This window comes from Candoia aspera, chromosome 11, assembly GCF_035149785.1.
Source record: "Candoia aspera isolate rCanAsp1 chromosome 11, rCanAsp1.hap2, whole genome shotgun sequence".
Lineage (NCBI taxonomy): Eukaryota > Metazoa > Chordata > Lepidosauria > Squamata > Boidae > Candoia > Candoia aspera.
Window position 1 is genome coordinate 4,050,131 of NC_086163.1, and position 19,163 is coordinate 4,069,293.

At 46.9% G+C, this 19,163-nt stretch overlaps 1 protein-coding gene across 1 annotated transcript in view; it reads left to right on the top strand.

The window, feature by feature from the left end:
* The window catches only part of ADGRG5 (adhesion G protein-coupled receptor G5), a 43,098-nt gene extending 35,630 nt beyond the window's left edge, over positions 1–7,468 (top strand). The window contains exons 11-14 of the mRNA XM_063313084.1: positions 324–586; positions 3,497–3,596; positions 6,747–7,024; positions 7,135–7,468. Coding sequence (XP_063169154.1) covers positions 324–586; positions 3,497–3,596; positions 6,747–7,024; positions 7,135–7,220 — 727 coding nt within the window. The 3' untranslated portion in view covers positions 7,221–7,468. The remainder of the gene's footprint in view (positions 1–323; positions 587–3,496; positions 3,597–6,746; positions 7,025–7,134) is intronic.
* Positions 7,469–19,163: the final 11,695 nt, after the last annotated feature.

The following is a 19,163-nucleotide window of genomic DNA, read 5'->3' on the forward strand; positions in this document are numbered from 1 at the left end:
TTAACACTTGCAAGATTGATGCCAGCCTTCCCAGGCAGACCAGACAGGAAACAGGACCAGATGAGGTAGTTCTACTTTATTGTGAGGCCACATTAACAGACTCTTGCAAGTCTGAAAGTACAGCTCTGCACACCCCGTCTCCTTTACAGCCTGAGAAACTGGGGAGGGTCCCTTCTGAGTCTCTTGCTCCACCCATTATGCAGCAGTGGGCTACGTCCTCTCTTATCTGACCATTCCCTAGGCAGCATCTCTTCGCCCCGTCTCCCAAGGTCTTTCCCACATACCATTACGCCAATTTATCTTCTTCCCCTTTCTCCTTGCAGGAAAATCTATCATGATTCCACAACAAAGATCCACATCAATCTTCTGGGGGCCCTTCTCCTTCTCAACGTGTCATTCCCAAGCAGCAAGCTCTTCGTGGCACTCCCATGGCTGTGCAGCACCATTGCTGCCTTCCTCCACTACTCCTTGCTGTGTAGTTTGACCTGGACGGCCATCGAGGGCTTCCACCTTTACATGCTGGTGATCAAAGTCTACAACGCGTACATCAGCCGTTACCTCCTGAAGCTGTGTGCTGTGGGGTGGGGTAAGGATTAGTATGCTGACTGTATCGGAGGACACATCATAGTGAATGAATCCCCTGGTCGCTTGCTCACTTTCTAAAACAAGGAACATAGCTTGTGCAGCTTGTTGAAAAATTCCTTGCACTGGACTTCTCCAGTGGGAGCAAGACATATTTTTTTCGTCTGAGTAGTGGAAGGAAGGCATGAGTAACAACGACAAAAATTTGATTTATGTCTTTCCTATCCTTCAGGAGCACAAGGTAGTGTACACAGCATGTCCTCCTCCAGTTTTCCCATAACAAGAACCCTGTAGAGTAGGTTGGCTTGAAAGATGGCAACTGATCTAGTCTTCCTTTGGATGCAGCTTCTTACTCTCTAAAGCAGTGCTTCCTAACCCTGGCACATTTAAGATGTGTGGACTTCAACTCCCAGAATTCCCCAGCTGGCATGCTGGCTGGGGAATTTTGGGAGTTGAAGTCCACACATCATAAAGTTGCCAGAATTGGGAAGCACTGCTCTAAAGAGCAAGAGGAAGCACCATTAGCAGGGTTGCTTAATGTTGATTGAAGGGTTCTGTGCGTGCCATGGTTCTCTTTGCAACAGAGCTCTATCTCCTCCCTGCCTTGGATGCTCGCCAGAGCAGAAAGGCATGATATAAATAAAATCAAATAAAAGTAATTACAGAAGGTAGTAGGCAAAAAAGTCTCCCTAGGATTCAGTTCTTCCCAGGCGAAGAACCTCTTCTGGTTCCCTTTCTTTGCTTGTTGCTGACTTACTGCATCTCAGCTGATGAGGCGTTCACTTCTGGTGAAGATCGTAATGTATGACTAGGCAGCTTGGATGAAGCAATGTTTCCCAGTCTGAAGCCAGGAAAACCTGATAGGTCAAAAATAAAGCACTCCTCTTTCTCATCTTGCTCCCCATTCCTTTGGTACAATCTCCCTACCCACCCACCCATGCTTCTCATGTGAGTTTCCATATTAAGTTCTTAGATTCTTCAACTCAAAGGGCTTTGGCATGGCTGGAGAAGACCTTCCTGGATTGCCAGCCAGACCAGGCCATGAAAATCCTGTGGTCTGATTATTCTGATATGACTTTCTGTTACTCACCCAGGACTTATGTCTTCATTGTATGCAAGGTGCAGTTGCCATATCAGACTATCTGAGTGGGCAGGGGAGATGTTACAGAATTTATATCCAGTCATACTTCAGTCCTTCACCCTCTTTCACAGTGCTGCCCTCTATGAAAACAAGTCTTGTGCTTGCTTTTCTCACCCATCCTTGCCCATCCTTTGAAGACAGTTGCTTGTTTACATTCTCTGCATTCCTGCTTTCCGGTTTAGATAATGGCTGCAAATTCAGCTGGAATCTCCCAGCCATAACAGAATTGTGACTGCTCCATATGTTTGGAGTGCAACCTGAGTTCTTACAGGGCAGTCTTCTCCAAGCTGGCTAGGAATTAGGGAATTTTGTCCTGTACTTGGAGGGCACCAGGCTGGGGAAGGTTACAGGGCGATTTCCAAGGGGAAAAACCTTGTTAAGATGGCAAGTGGAACATGGCTCAAGCAGAGGTTGGGTAGTCCTGCATTCAACTGGGTTATAGTATCAGCAAAGTTGGATGAACGCAAGCACTCTTCACAGGACAGCCTTTGAAGACAGTGCGGATTCTGCAGCTAGTCAGAATGCAGAAACTCAAGAGGGGAATGGGGTTTCCTGGAGGCGCATTGCCTCTGCATACGGGTTAATTGAGAAATTATTTCCTTCTCACTTTATTTCAAGAAGGGGAAGAAACATTTAGATGGGCGTCCTGCAAGAAGCCATCAAGTTGCTCACTTCATAATGTAGCACTTTTCTGGTGTAACCTGTCTGGGCCACTTCTCTTCCACTGAAAGAGCATCAGAGGCATCGGTTGGCCAGACTTAGAGTCTGAGTGCTCTGGATCACCCCTCATACTATCTTAGCTACACTGGAAAACCCTGTCTGGGAAGTAAAAAATCAAAACAAGTCTAAAATGGGGTGGGGTGCGGTGGTTATTAGCACTTAAACTATACTGGTTGTGCAGATGGTTGAACAATCCAGGCAGGAACTCAGACTTCAGTTAGGCAGGGCCGCAACTAGGGTCTGTGTCACCTGGGGCAAACATGGATTCCACGCCCATTTTGGTGCCCCTCCAGCGCTCATTTTGGCACCCCCCCAGTGTGGCGCCCGGGGCACATGCCCCACTTGCCCCCCTCCTAGTTGCGGCCCTGCAGTTAGGGCAGGGTTCCTCAGCCATTTTCAGCCAATGGGCACATTTGAAATAGAGAATGTTATAAGCTTTCCTTTAAAATGGCTACCATGATGGATGTAACCAATTCCCCTTCCCCTTCTCCTTCTCCCAGAAGGACTCAACAAACAAATGGGTTTTTTTAACACATTACAGTTATAATTGAAAAGGTAGTTATATTCTCTCTCATAAGTAACCTGCGTCTGCATCACCAACCCATCCTCTGTCTTCCCTTCCCTCCCCTCCCCATCGCACCCCGATTTAAGTTCTACATCAGTTTAGTCCCTCTGTTATATCTGACGGTGGGCTGTAGCTCATGAAAGTTGATGTCCTTTAATAAAATGTCTTAGTTGGAAAAGGTGTGGCCAGATTCTTTCTGGTTAGAGAGAGAGAGGAAGATTCCTTTTGTCTTTTAAACACAGGGACTCATTTAACTACCCCAGGCTGGGTGAAAGACAGACACAGTTCACACACCCTGTCACTCATCTGGGCTCTCACCATTTGTCCTTATGGACCAAAGCCTGCAAGAAGATGGTGCCACCTCCAAAATGTAGGGCCTTCAGGGTGGGGATTGAGGCTTCTCTGTGTAATTGCTTTGAAGAAACATTGCACCTGCCTGCTAAACTCTCATTTTGGAGTCTATCATGATCTCTTCTGTCATTCTGCAGGGTCCCCTGTTTTCATAATCCTGATCAGCTTCCTTAGCAAGCATGATATTTATGGTCCCCATCCCATCAGAACCAGCTCTCAGTACAAGAACCGTTCCATGTGAGTAGCAGGAAAGCAGTTGCTTCAAATGTATGGTTTTGACTGGCAAATATTATATATTAAATTGCTGCCCCGGCGCCTGTGCCTTCCTTAATAAGCATCATAAACAGGAGGGGAGGGGGGCAGGGACAAGAAATGTACAGTCTAAATCTAGACCAGAGGGAAGAGGCAAAAAAGGGAGAGGGAGTTGAAATAGGTAACAGGAAATCTACCTCTTCACCGTTAGCACAACATGTTTGGAGGTGTCTCTTTACAGTCTCCTTTCACAACATGGAGCCCCTTAGCAACCCCTAGGATTTCCAGCTACCAGAACTAAAATTTTTTTGCTTCCAGCAAGGGTGCAAGGTTGGTGAAAGATTCTTCACACCCAAGGTTTCTGGTCCATGCATCTCCTAGACTGAATACTGGTCAGCCTTTGAGGGTAGACCGGACTAGGAAACCAAAGTCTTGGAGGCTAACACTACTTTTATTATGGAGCTATTGTAACAATCTTGCAAGTCTGAATACTCTTTCCCCCTCCCTCTCTTTATCTTTGTGGGAATTAGGGAGGGTCTTGTCTGAGAAGCTTTCTCAGGTTACAGTTCTGGCCCGGACTCAGATTTCTTTTATCTCACTATTCTTTTGGTTGCAGCTCTTCCTCCTGTTCCTCAAGATTATTCCTTCCGCCTAATACAGTACCTGATCCTTGAGTGTGAGTCTAGACCAGCATTTCCCAACTTTTTGACCCTGGAGGAACCCTTGAAATATTTTTCAGGCCTTGGGGAACCCCTGCACATTCAGGCTCAAAGAGAGGCCAGAAATTACAAAATTATTATATTCGTTTCATGGGTAGGCCTGTATCTATGCACTAACAGTGTTCTTAAGCTCAAAATAAAGAATGAAACTTACCTCTTCAATATGAAGTTGCCTGAATTTGAAATAAGTTTTTAAATAAATCATGATCTCCCAGGGAACCCCTAGGGACCTCTTACGGAACCCTAGGGGTCCACGGAACCCTGGTTGAGTAACCTGGTCTGGACACTCTTGACCAGGGGCTGGTTTCACAATGCACACTTAACCAACTCAGTAAAAGACCTAGAGTGCATCACATAACGTATCAAATTTGTTGTGGTTAACCATTTTTCTTAGCTTATTGCTCTATACAAAGCCAACCTATGGAGTAACATTACAAGGAAGAACAAGGAAGGAGGTCTTTACTGAACAGGAGAAATTTCCTAATGTCAGAGCTGTTTAGCAGTGGAGATGGCAAGCTCTCCTTTGCTGGAGGTCTTTAAAAAGAGTCTGGAAATGCTAGTGGGTCACTCTACTGGGCAAGGGTTGGGCTAAATGATCTCAAAGCTCCCTTTCAACCTTCCATTCTATCATTCTATGATTCGGTGATTGTGGAGATTTAAAAAAAAATGGGTTAATTCATTGCGTGGTGTAAACACAGCCATGGATGGGGAGAAACAGGTGGGAGCTCTGCACTTCCCCAGACAGAACTAGTGCTCAATTCAGGGAGACGCGGTGGTCAGGAGAGCCTTTGCACAGATTTATCTGGTGCGCCAATTCTGCCCTTTCCTGGATGGGGAGGCCCTAATCACAGTCACTCATGCCTTATCATCTCACATGTGGATTACTGACATGTGCTTTACATGGGGCTGCCCTTGAAGACTACTTGGAAATTATAGATGATTTAGAATGGGGCAGTGTTATAGGTGTGCTTCAGTACACTTGTGTAACACTTCTGCCTCACAAGCTGCCCTGGTAACCAGTGGGCTTCTAGGTACAATTCAAGGGGCTGGTTGTCCTCTATAAAGCGCCAAATGGCATAGAAACTGGGTATTAGTGACTCCCACTGTGTCTGCCTACTTGGTAAGATCCAACTGAGTTGACCTGCTTTGGCTCCTGCTATTAAGCAACATCATCTTGTGGGACCTAGGAGACATGCCTGTGGAACAGCATCCCCCGCAAGGTCCATAGAGCCTCACCTCTGCTTGTCCTCCAGAGAGCCTTGAAGACTGGTTTTCTCCACAGGCACTTGGTTAGGGAACTATGGGTACTTACCGGGGAGGCTGAGTGGAGCTGCAAATTGTTTCAGGGGTGACAGCACAAAGTCTCTGTCCCTTACACGAGGGTTGCATTCCTGTATAGTTGATGAAGCAAGTGGGTGTTCTAGCTCAAGGTCACGAAATCTGGTCTTTGTGTCAAAAACATTCTATGGGATGCCTGGAAGAGACAAGGAGACATGGATTGGGGAGAACAAGGCTATCAGTGGCTACTACCCATGTCTAAAGGCTCTGTTATTTCCTGGATCAAAAGCAAAGAAACTGCTCAATCCCATTAGTAAGGAACACAAGGAAAAGAATGCTGTTGTTCTCGTGGTCTGCTTATGGGCTTCCTGTAGACCAGGGCTCCTCAACCTTGGCAACTCTAAGCTGTGTGGACTTCAACTCCCAGAATTGGAGTTGGCTGGGGAATTCTGGGAGTTGAAGTCTGCACAGCTTAGAGTTGCCAAGGTTGAGGAGCCCTGCTGTAGACCTAGAGTGGGGAACCTGTGGCCCTCAGAAGGTTGACCTACAACTTCCAGGAGCTCTCTGTCAACACGGCAGTAGTGAAGAACACTGGGGGTTGTAGTTCCATAACCGTGGGTTTTCTGCCCTTGTCATACCCAAATACCTGGTTGTGCATTATGGAAGTTGAATGCTGCCCCTGAAAGGCCTTCCATCCGATCTAGCAGAGCTCTCCTTATCATCACATCTTTCTGCTTTTATCCTGTAATGAGCAGATACCAGAAAGAATAAGCGCTTGCTCCTTTAAAGCTTTCTCAAAAGTTGAAAACCAGGTTGTGTTCACACAGTGCACTAAGCCGACTCAACTAAAGACTTAGGAGCTGCATGCACACAACATGGTAAACTTGGCTGGTGTTCATCTTGGTTAGATTTTTTTGCTTTGTGTGTGTGTGACTTAATGTGTTGTTCAGACTTGGCCTCTTTGGTGTGTGAGGCAAACTCCAGTTAATTCAGTAACTAGATTAAAAATGTTGTGTGAACCTGAATGCTCCCATCCGTGGAAAGGGTTGACGCTGGATTCTTCTTGCACAACGTTTTATCTCATGGAAACATGAAGGATCATCCCAGAAGTATCTCACTGCGTTTTCTTCTCCTCCAGGTGCTGGATCACCTCCTCCACCTTGCACCTCGTCACCTTTGCTTACTTTGGTGTTGCCATATTCTTCAACATGATTATCTTGATGATGGTGGTGCAGAAGCTGAGACAGCTCAGAGCCCACCCTCTTCATCGGCATGAGGAACATCCTTGCAAAGACGTGGGAACAGTTCTTGGGGTGACCTGCCTCCTGGGGGCAACCTGGACATTGGCCTTCATGTCCTTCGGGGTCTTCTTAGTTCCACAGATCTTCCTGTTTACGATCTTCAACACACTCCAAGGTTTGCAAGAACTACGGATTGCTGAGCTCCTACTCCTCCCACCCCCCCACCCCCCAGTACATTCCAGTATGCAAAATGTTCTGCTTCTTTTCTGTCGCCTTTTCTTACAGGAGCCATAATTTGTCTCTGGTATTGCTTTTTACGGTGTCGTTCGCCATCAAGACTCTCGACTGGATTTTCTCGCTCCTCTCAATAACTGCAACGTCACCCGGTTTGTGGAACGACTGGGCCAAAGAATGTCTTGAGGACTGCATCCAGATTCCAAGAAGACATCTGGGCACTGCTGCCCCACGCCATGCATTCGGAGACACTCTTCTTCCCCCTCCACTGGGCCTGGAAGGAAGCATGTTTTGTCTTCATGGCACAGAAAGACCAAGGAAGTGCTGCGCAAGGGCAAGTCCCACTAAAAGGCGTTGAAGGAACATGTTTGAGGCACCAGACAAGGCTAATTCTGAGGGGCCCAGCCCTTGCACCAACAGCGAGGCAGAATCAGGCCCTGTGGCTTCTGCCTCTGCTCCAAAGTACAGCCTTGGCCACCCAACTGGTATGAACACTGCTGTTGTATGGCAAACCAGAAAGCAGATGAGAAATGCTAGGCTGCTCTTCTTCTTTTCATAATTTATATGCCAGCCATTTCCCTGGCTTGTTTGCAAATTCAGGTTTCTTTGCTTGGAGATGGCAGGAGATTTGTACTTTCAGGCTTGCAGGATTCTGTTAAGGTAGCCTTACAATAAAGTAGAATTAGCTCACTTGGTCGTGTTTCCTGTCTGGATTACCTGGGAGGGCTGACATCAACCTTGCAAGATTGAAAGTACAAATCTCCCGCCGTCTCTTCTTATGGCCTGATCAATTAGGGCAGGTCCTTCCTAAGTTTCTTCCTCTGACCATTAAGCAGCTGCAGGCTCCTCCCTCCTTTATATGATCGTTCCCTAGGCAGCATCTCTTCCCCTCATCCTTCAAGGTCATTCCCACATACCATTACAACCTCCAAAGTCCCTTCCAACCCTATGATCCCAAGACTCTGTGACTGGCCCAAAGTCGCCCCAGGATAGCCCTGGATTAACCATTAAGCAAAATTACCACATGTTGTAAAGGCCTGTGAGAATAACCTTGAGGAGCAGGAGGAAGAGCCACAACCAAGATAACGGTCAGATAAGAGACACCTGAGTCCAGGGCAGAGATGTAATTTGAGAAAGCGTCTCAGAAGGGACCCTCCCTCATTCTCTTTAGGATAAAGGCAGGGAGGGGGGAGACTTGCAAGTTTCTGTTACTGTAACCCTATAATAAGTAGTCTTAGCATTCTGTAATCCCCTGGAGTGCGTGCTGAATTATATCATTCTGACTAGCATCCATCCACCTTTTTGTTGACCAACTGACATGGCTAAAAGGGGAAACCATTTAAAAGCATAAGCGGATCTTTGCTGGAGGCCATTTGCATTCTATCTTTGCTTTGCATACTGGCTGATCGGAGACCTCAAAGGGATGTCCAGCATCCACAGGACAACAACGGGAACTATTAACTCATGGCCCAAGAAGGTTGCTCAAAGTGGCCTGTGACTGATGCTGCAGAGGCGGTACTAACCCATGGCACCCTCAACTAGTTCAGTTAAAAATTGAACCTCGCATTTCAAATACACAACAGAGTAAGCTTGATTAGTTTTAAACTTGGTTAGGTTAGGTGGGGGTTAGTATATTTGCAGTCTCTCCAATCACCTTGGAATGTAGGACAGGTCACATCCAGCCCCTTCTTAGACTCCACCTTGATACAGGTGGCCCTTGCTTAATGACCATTCATTTAGTGATGGTTCAGACTTATGATGGCACTGAAAAAACAAACTTATGACTGGTTCTCGCACTTATGACCACCACAGCGTCCCTGCAGTCACGTGATCACGATTCGGGTGCTTGGCAACCGGTTCACATTTACAACTGTGGCAGCGTTCTGTAGTCATGTGATCACTATTTTCGACCTTCCAGCCAGCTTCCAACAAGCAAAATCAATGGGAAACTGTGTGATTCACTTAATGACCATGTGGTTCACTTAATGGCTGCCACAAAAAAAGTTTGTAAAGTCAGGTCAGATTGGCTTAACGACTGCATCACTTAGTCACCAAAATTCCGGTCCCAATTGTGGTTGTTAAGCGAGGACTACCTATAGGCCAAAACCTAAAGAAAGTATTAGCTTCTGTTAAGAATAAAGCCTCAGAAAGGAATGAATGGGAGAAAAGTACCACTAGATGGCATCAAAAGACAAGCCACAAAAGACACTTTGGGAAAATGTCTTGAAACACCTGTTTCTTCCCATTCAAATATCATGATATATTGAGGAGCATCTGTAGGATTTCCTGGGGGAAAAAATGACCATTGATAGGAGAATGTGGCTGTATCCAGATTCAGTACTGTAGTAAAATTTACTCTACTGGTAAAAGTAAAAAGTAAAGTCTTCTTTCAGTTCAGGTCACCTCCTGATGACATCCAAGCCACGGCCACGTCATCTTGGCAACAGCATAAAAGGGGTTCCCAAGTGCAGTTTTCTGAGATTTTTCTTTCGTCTGTCGCTGTCCCAGTCTATTTGGTGATCCATGGGATTTACTGCTGGTCTTCCTTGCAGGTGTTAAATAGATTTGACATGGCATAGCTTTTGGGGACAAGACAATCTAACATAAAAACAAATAGAAGCAACAGCATGCAAATGTTGTGGTACCACATCTTGGGTAAAGTATTTTGAGAACCTTTCGAAGAAGCTATTACTTGTGATTATTGACATAACCACTCCAAGGCTTCCTTCACTGTTGTCAGTACAAATAAAATGAACAGAACAAAATTAGAAACAGGCCAAAACAGACCAAGGAGGACAGGATAGAACAGAATGATCGACAGGATTAGCCTTTGGCCTCATCCAGCCAAGCTTTCCATCTGTTCAACCATGGTGGCAATTCAATGCTTCTACTGTTCCTTTTCTCTGTTCCACACCCAGAAGCAGACATCTTTTCAGACAGGGGCCTATGTTTAAGCCCACCTTTTTGAGTCTTAAAAAGCGAGATTAGATCATTAGACCATTCAAATGGGAACTGGATGGATTTCTCATTTTTTTAGCCCTTTGAGGTAGTCCAAACAAGAAGCACAACCAGGTGGGTTTTAGCTCTGTCCTTATTGTAAAGTTACATGAACAGAATCTTGCAAGGCTGAAAGTCTTTCTCCCCTCCTTTTCTTTTACTCTCTGGAAAATTAGGGAGGGTCCTTTCAGAAACGCCTCCCAGGCCCTCCAAATTATCCTCAAAGTAGGATAATTTGAGCCTGCACATTTGTGCCTTGAGTGAAACCTCTGGGTTGGCTTCTTTGATAATCCATTGGTTTGTTTTCTTGGCTGTCCACAGTCTTTTCCAACATTCTTAAGCATAACCTCACATGGAAAAATGCTCCAGTCACACCAGTGTGGCTGCCATCTTCCTCTTCTGACCTGTGGACACTCCTGTATAAACAGAAGGAGTGTGAATGTGAGTGATCCTCAAGTGTTGAGCAATGGCATAGATTCCTGTCACTGTTATAAAAGAAGGCCATTGTCTCTGGCATCCACACATCAGCTGCGTGGGAGTGAAGTTGAGAGCCAATGATTCTCAGGGCAGAGATGTCAGTAATGTCAACAACCAACAATCGCCCAGCTTCTAGGGTGAAAAGTGCAGGGCAAAGTGGCCATTAAACTGTGGGAATGGTGGGAGAAAGAAGGGCTGGAAGTAAATCACAATAGTGCAAGAAGGAATCCCCCCCCCCATTGACAGTGGGTAATGAACTGGGAAATGGCCTCATCTTAGTGCGCAATAATAGTTCTTATGCAGCTATGCTGTGCAGGGTCTGAGAGAGTTCAGCCAAGTTCATGACTATGAACCTCACCAAGCAGTTTCAGAATGAGTGTTGGGAACCATTGCCAACTTCTTATTAGTGAGCCTAGGTTCACACAATACACGTAACTTGCTTACTAAACTGGCACATTTTCTGGCTTCCCACAATATAGAGAATCATAAACAACTGTCTGCCTTAATGGGATGGTCCCAGGGATGCCTGTGGGATGGAGGTCAAAAAAGTCTGGATCACGTTTAACCATGTGATCGAGTCTCTCCTTTTTTGCATCTAACGCACATATAAAAGGCTTTGAAGGGGCACTAAGGCTTTGTCTTGGCTTTTTGGACAGCCCTGCATGGAATGAGTCAGATAACCTGCTAACAGATAAGACTGAACGACACACACTGAACTGGACACTGTTTTTGCCTAGCATAAGCCAGCCACAAACTGCCATCAGGGAAGACCCATCTCTGGACCAGAAGGAACAGCCAACCTTGGCTGAAATAACATCAACAATAACTAACTCAGACAACTAACTCATTCAGACAACTCTCATAATCCCTTGGGGTATAGGATTGTGGGATTTGGTCCAACTTTTGGAACGGACCAAACCGGGGAAAAGCTAGATTGGAGTGTTGGAGTAGGAAACTCAACAAAACCAGGCTGCTTCCTGATGCTACCTGCTGTGGAAAGGCCCGGTGGAGTTCTTGTCTTTTCCACTGATATCATTCGTGGAGAAAGAAGAAAAGATGGAATCAGCAGTGAGAAGACGCAGGAGATTCACCAATGAAGGACATGGAGACCTGTCCCCTTTGCACAACCCTGTCACTTTCTCTCAGCCTTTTGAATCTCCTGCATCTCTCACTGCTGATTCTACTCTGTGGGGTGGCTGTGAGAAAAAACATGGGACAGGATTCTGTGCAGGGCCCTGCGCTTTGTTGAGTGTGAAGTGGGAAGAGATAAATTTATGCACAAAACTTGCGTTTTTAAAACCTAGCGGGTTTTAAAAATGTTGTTTGTAAATGTGAGAATTGTTTATATTTGATTCAAACAAGATACAGATTGAAAGAGACATGAAGGAGGAAAGAAAAAATGCGGGGAACAGGAATGAAAGTCAGAAAGGTAGGCAGAGATCAGACTGGAAGGAAATTGTATAGGCGTAGTGAGAAAAAAGGCAGACGACGATGTAACATGGAGATAGAAATCCAGGGGTTTTACAAGATCAGACGTGAGATGCCACGTGGAGGAGGATAGAAAAGTAAGAAGGTAATTATCAGCAAGTGGGTGAACAGATGTGAACTAAAAGTTGGGTTGCTTCATTCGAATCACATGGCACCGCTCTCCTCACAGCAGCATCGGAACAACGCACGGCATTTGGTGAGTTTTCACCCCAGTTTCTGTAGGGCCCCGTGCAACCCCGACTCGAACTCAGGCCATGGCTCAATTCACTAGTCAGCTTAAGGGCTGCGTGCAAAACACCTAGGTGGAGTGTGCTTACAGTTTGGTGCCATTCCAAGTCAGGAGGAAACCCTTGTACAGCCGATCAGAGGGACTGAAGCCCATGGAAGCTTGGAATAAAAATATGAGCCTTTAAAGAACCATCACACTGATGGTGGTTCAAGGAAGAGAATATCATAAATGCAGTAGGGGTATAAAAGGAGAGGTTCAGGCATTTATCTGCAGGGTAACTGATTTAATCCAAATGAATTTAAATCAATGGGTTAAATCAATAACGTTTCAGATCTCTCTTTCTCATATTATAAGAGGATACGGTATGATGTGGGTATATCGTATTATTTAAATGGGATATCATGAGAGAGAGAGAAAGAGAGAGAGAGAGAGAAAGAGAGAGAGAGAGAGAAAGAGAGAGAGAAAGAGAAAGAGAGAGAGAGAGAGAGAGAGAAAGAGAAAGAGAGAGAGAGAGAGAAAGAGAGAGAGAGAGAGAAAGAGAGAGAGAGAAAGAGAGAGAGAGAGAGAAAGAGAGAGAGAGAAAGAGAGAGAGAGAGAGAGAAAGAGAGAGAGAGAGAGAGAGAGAGAGAGAAGACCCAGAACTGTGATTCTGTGATTCACGTCCTCTCATACTAGGTGCAATCCATTTCTTAGCGATTTAGTCACTTGTGTTTCTGCATGCTGTGAAAATGCTGCCCTTGTCTTAGTTCACTGGATGAGCCAGGCTATCATGATGAACCTTAATCTGACTGGTTTGCCTCAGCATCTTCTGTGAAGAAAGGGATTCTGCCATGTTAACCTGAGTTTAGGGTTCAACACATTGTAGGAACGCAGCCACTGTCTTCCCAGGTTGAATGAATGAGCCCTCACGTTACCCCATAATGTGGTTACAGGTAGTCCTCACTTAACAACCACAATTGGGACCGGAGTTTCAGTTGCTAAGCAAAGCAGTCATTAAGTGAATCCAACCCGATTTTATGACTGTTTTTGCAGTGGTCATTAAGCAAATCATTGCAGGTGTTAAGCAAACCACATGGTCGTTAAGCGAATCACATGGTTCCCCATTGATTTTGCTTGCCAGAAGCTGGCCTAAGAAGATCAAAAATGGTGATCACAGGACCACGGGACGCTGTAATACCAGTTGCCAAGTGCCCAAATCATGATCATGTGGCTGAGGGGATGCTGCAAGGTCTTAAGTGTGAGGACTAGCCACAAGTCAGTTTTTTCAGCACTGTCATAAGTCCAAACCATTGCTAAATGAATGGTTGTTAAGTGAGGACTGCCTGTATTTGTTTGGGCCTAGTATGTTATATGAATAACACTGTGTCATGTTCATCTGAAGTTTAGGTCGAGCATCGGCCAGCGTAACATCAGCCTTGCAAATGGTTGCTAGGAGAACGGAATCGCAGACAAAGCAATGAGGCCGCGCACAACATCTTTGATGGCTCCTTTATTCTCAGGCACGCTGTTTGCTCAGCGCAGGGCCTCAGACTGGGAGGGGTCAGAGTTCCTCAAAGAAACCTCAGGAGTGGTTGCATACACACAAACGAAACAGCTGACAGGCCAAAAATATCTTCTGTTGCACAATAGCTGCAGAACTGGGTCGTGCTCTTTAAGTTCTTGAAAACCCACTGGACAACTCTAAGGAGAATTCAATCATAGTCTCCAAACCTTGTTAACAGGATAACGAAGGTATATTTTTATTACGTCCCACAATCAAGAAGTCAGTTTGCTAGACCATAGACTTGGGTCTAGTCTGGCAAAAAAAAAAAAGAGAGAGAGAATTGGAAACTTGAGAACAGATTCTGTATTACCCTCAGCCTTTCTGTTTCACTGGGTTCAGCAACCATTCAGAGTTACGATGGTGCTGAAAAAGGAGACTTGTGATCGGTCCTCGAAGATGCAGCTGTTGCCACGTCCCCACAGTCACGTGATTGCGCTTTGGGTGCTTGGTGGCTGGCTCGCAATTAGGACGGTTGCAGCGTCCCCGCAGTCACGTGAGCGCCATTTGCGACCTTCCCTGCCGGTTTCCCACAAGCAAAGTCAATGGGGAAGGCGGCAGGAGATTGCAAATGGAAACTGTGTGATGTTGCGCTTTATGACCACATGGGATTCACTTAATGATGGCAACTGGAAGTGCCGGAACTGCCGGTGCTAATCAGCTCGGTCATGTGATGTCATGCTTTACAACCATGTTGCTTAGTGATGAAATTGCCAGTCCCAATTACTGTCACTAAGCGAGGACTACATGAATGCGACTGCATTGAAATCTGCATTGAAATAATATAATGTATTAAGATTTATAACATTACAATAAAAGGGCAACAATGGTTGTACTTCTTAGGCTGGTTTGCAAGACAATCTGTAGATTATTGATTTTTTTGGGGGGCGTCTTCAAGTCAGTCTTGACCCCTGGAGATTGCCTGGAGAAGTCCCTGCAGTTTTCTTGGCAAAGTTTTTCAGAAGTGGTTGGCCATTAGCTTGCCTAGGATACTGTGAGCAGGCTTGGTTGTGCTTATGGCACACTGCCGAAATGCACCCAGCTGGCCAGTACTGGATTCAATTTCCGCTCTTCCTAAAAAGCATTATGTGAAGGCCTCAATTGACCAAAGCCATGATGGGCAACTGAGGTCAACATTTATGGGTCTATCTGTTGATTACTATATTGTATGGAAGACTGTGATTTGGGATTAGAAGACAAGTAAAAGGAAAAGGATGCGGTGGCGCTGCGGGTTAAACCGCTGAGCTGTCGATCGGAAGGTCGGCGGTTCGAAACCGCGCGGCGGGGTGAGCTCCCGTTGCTCGTCCCAGCTCCTGCTCACCTAGCAGTTCGAAAACATGCAAATGTGAGTAGATTAATAGGTACCGCTTCGGCGGGAAGGTAACGGCGTTCCGAGTCGTCATGCTGGCCACATGACCATGTGTCTATGACGACGCCGGCTCCAAGGCTTAGAAACGGAGATGAGCACCGCCCCCTAGAGTCGGACACGACTGGACTTTACGTCAAGGGAAGCCTTTACCTTAAAAGGAAAAGAGCATGAATTAACCAACACATGAAATGAATGAATGAATGAATGAAAGAAAGAAAGAAAGAAAGAAAGAAAGAAAGAAAGAAAGAACGTTACATTGTATGTTTGTGAAAAGGGAGGAAGAGGGAGTAGATAACTCAATGGAAAGAAGATGGTCTGGTCTTGGGGAGTGGAATTGATGAATGTATGGATCTATGGATGGAGGTAAAGGTAGGCAACTACTACTAACTGCATTGCCCCCCCACCCCCCATGGTCATGATGCCACAGTGCAAGCACTGCTCTTTTACATAAGTCATGTGGTTTGCATTGGGCTGTCACATTTTGTTACGTGTTCCCACCCACCCCCTATCTGCATCCCTATGTAGTGAAGGTGTAGAGCTCATTAGGTCTGAAAGGGCTAAAATGTACATCAGACTGTTTGAACTGGGGCCGTCTAGGATGTGTGGATGTGCATGGAAATAAGACTCTGTATGTTCCTGACAGCTGCATGGTATGTTCCAGTGACTGGGGATAATGGAAGAACCAGGGATGAGTTTGGGGGAAAATGTGCAACGTTCTGAATGAATGAAATGGGGGGTGGGGAGGGTATTATTTAGGTGATGTAATGGGCATGGGCTGTGAGAGCAACTGTGGGAGACAGGAGGAAGAGCTGCAACCTAGACAACTGTGGAGTCCTGGGTGCTCTCTGAGCCCTGTTGTTTTCTTGCAGACGTTTCATGGCCCGACTAGGCAACATCTTCAGTGCGAAGAGGGAGTGGGCCTTGCTCTCTGTTTATATACCGTGGCTTGCCCTGCTTGTGTTGGTGGGGGTGCTGTTCTCTCCCTGGGGGTTCCTTGATTGGGCTGTTGTTCGCTGCTTGGTTCATTGACTGAATTCATAGTTCCTGCAAGAAAGCAACAAGGCTCAGAGGGCCCCAAGGACTCCACAGTTCAACCCTGAGCTACTAATATTCGCTTTGACTGGGACCTAGACAACTTTCTGATAAGAGGTATCTCAGCCCACAGAAGAGGTGGAGGGGGAAAAAGCGTCTCAGAAGGCACTCTCCCTAGTTCTCTGGAAAGTAAAGGCAGGGAGGGGGAAAAGTTAATCAGATCCACAAAAAGACAGAGAGGTGAAAAGCTTAAAGCACCAATGGTCGTGTATGTAGATGGGGGTGGAAGCAAAGATGGTGTGGAGAGCCAAGAAGATGACCTTGAGGGAGATATGCAGGAACCATTGCATAGGCAAAAGGGGCTGAAGTGATTTTTAGGGCCAGAATGACTACAGGAAGGGACATCCCCTGTTCATTGCAGACATCTAAACAACAGGTTGACCATGCCACAACTGCAGAAGCCACAGCGCCTTTGGATTCCACCTTATGCCCATTGGGTCGACATGCCAAAGGCTGGGGACAACATAAGAAACCTGCATTGCAAATTATCCCTTGCTTTTTATTCCTTTCATTGGTTTAAGAAGTTGGAAAACAGGATCTGTGCACTGAATGCTTTACATATTTTTAAAATCTTGGAATGTACTTCAGAGACATGCAGAATACAGCATATATTGTGCTAACTTGCTACTCTTTCTGTGGCAGCTTCAAAGCAGCTGTCCTGACATCACAGCATTGAGAAAATGAAGTTGGGCTCCCTACTTCTCCCCAGTGTAATGAATTTTCGGCTTGGGCAATTGAGCGTTGGGAACCAACTCTATTGCACAGTCAGTTTTACGAGGGGGGCGGGGGTAGCTGATCTGCTTCCATTTCCCCAAAGACGTCTGCAAAGTCTTGGTATTGATCGGGCAAGTCTTCTAAATGTGCCAAGCTAGGGTGCGGCGTGGCAATCGCAGCCCTTCCAACCCCTGCATGTGAAGCTCTCTCCGCTGTAGGGGCTTGGTAAAACCCATCTTCAAAAGTCAGAGTTCTGTGTTCCCAGTTTATATACGGGCTTCGATAGGTCAACCAGGGGATCCCCAGAATTACCAAGGGATTGCCAACAGGTGTTACAACGAATTTCAAAGTCTCACGGTGGCTGCCCATTTGCATTGCAACAGTTCCAGTGAAATGGGTTGCCGCCCCCCACCCCCACCGTTGAACCATCCAACTGTGTGAAGATCAAAGGCTGCTGGAGGGGGAAGCTAGGCAGGTCCAAAGCAGCCACCAGATCAGGGTGAATTAGACACCTGGAACACCCAGAGTCAACTAAAGCCCAGACCTCTGTAGTCTTTGAGCGGGAGCCCAATTTCACTTTCACTGCTAAAGTGGGACAGTCAGCACTCACCATAGCATCCTCGCGCCCATCCCCCTCCACCTGCCCGCAGGCGCCCTTCATGGCAGGTGGCTGGCGTTTCCCGCCGGCTCCTTAGAGTCGTCTTCAGCCTCTCCCAAGAAGTAGAGTACTTCTTCAGCGTCGGCTGCCCCCTTGGCTGCTGTCATCCGCCGCGAGGGGGGTGGTGATTTGGCCGGCAGCTTGCCCACTCGGTCTCCAGCCTTGGCTTTTGGGCAATCAGCTGCTCAATGCCCTTCCTTTCTGCATCGGAGACACTGACCCCTCGCATAGCGCCATCTCTCTCCTCTTCCCAGGCTCTATAGCCTGGCTGGGCAGCAGTCGCAGCACTCCGGGGTCCCCTCGTGGTGGCTGGTTGTTTTTCAGGTCGTTTGGTTTGCATGAAGGTATGCTGGGCGTGCTCAGCCTTGCCAGCCAGCCAGATCCATTCGTGCAATGTCTCTGGGTCGTCTCTACCCAACGCCCACCGCAGGACATCCCGGTTGAGCCCCTCTTTAAACCGTTCTATTAAGGTTGACTGCGGCCAGTCGGGGATTTTCCCAGCTAAAGCGCTAAATTCCAGGGCGTAATCAGCTACAGACAGTTGGCCCTGGGTAAGATCCTTCAGCGCCTTTTTAGCCCTTGCCTTGGCTAGAGGATCCTCAAAATGCAGCTTTAACGCCCCCATGAAGTCTCCAAAGTGCTGAAGCTCAGGGGAGTCAGCCTCACTTAACTGAACATACCAGTCAGCCGCTCGTCCCTTCAACTTGGTGGCAATGGCCGTTATTTTAGCCTCTTCAGAAGGGAAGCAGGGTCCAAACTGCCTCATGTAACTTTTAGTGTTAGTGAGGAAGAAAGATAACTTGGTTGGATCCCCATCAAACTTAATGGAAAAGTCTTTCACCCCCGCTCCTGTTGGAGCTGAATCAGCTGCTGCTTGAGTGGTTGGGCCCCAGGTTACCGTATTCCTCCCTCCACGGGGTGGGGGCACTGGTGGTTGAACTCTGCGGGGTGGAGATTCATCCCGGCGCCGTCTCCGGCCCCGCTCCGCCGGCGGTCCGGGTGGGGGGATGGGGGATGATTGCGCGGAGCTGGAATCTCCTTCGTGCCTCGGCTGCCCCCCCCCCCCAATGACAGAGACAGGTTTTTTAGCATGTACTCCATCGATTCTAATTTGGCCTCTACCACTCTTAGCCTTTCAGGGGTTTGAGATTCCTCCCTCCCTCGCGTGTTAGGCTGTCTCTCCATTGACACCGTGGTAAACTCTACGTCTGGGGTCAGCGGGAACCGATGCAATTCTCCCACTGCATCCCAGGTGATCAACTCTGCGGGCGATTTGTTGGGTGACGGCTGCTCTGGTTCTCTCCCATCATCGAATTCCTCCACCGCAGGGCTGGAACTTGAATCCTGCTGGAAACCTGAGGGTGAGGCTCAGTTCTCTGCTCTTAACCGTTGACTTGGCCATCAAGCCAGTCGTTTCCTCAAGTCCCCCAGTCGTGAGCTTGGACTCAGCCATTGTTAACTATTTTCCCTCACAATAACTTTTCTTGGTAGGAGCTAACGGTATAACTTTTTGGAT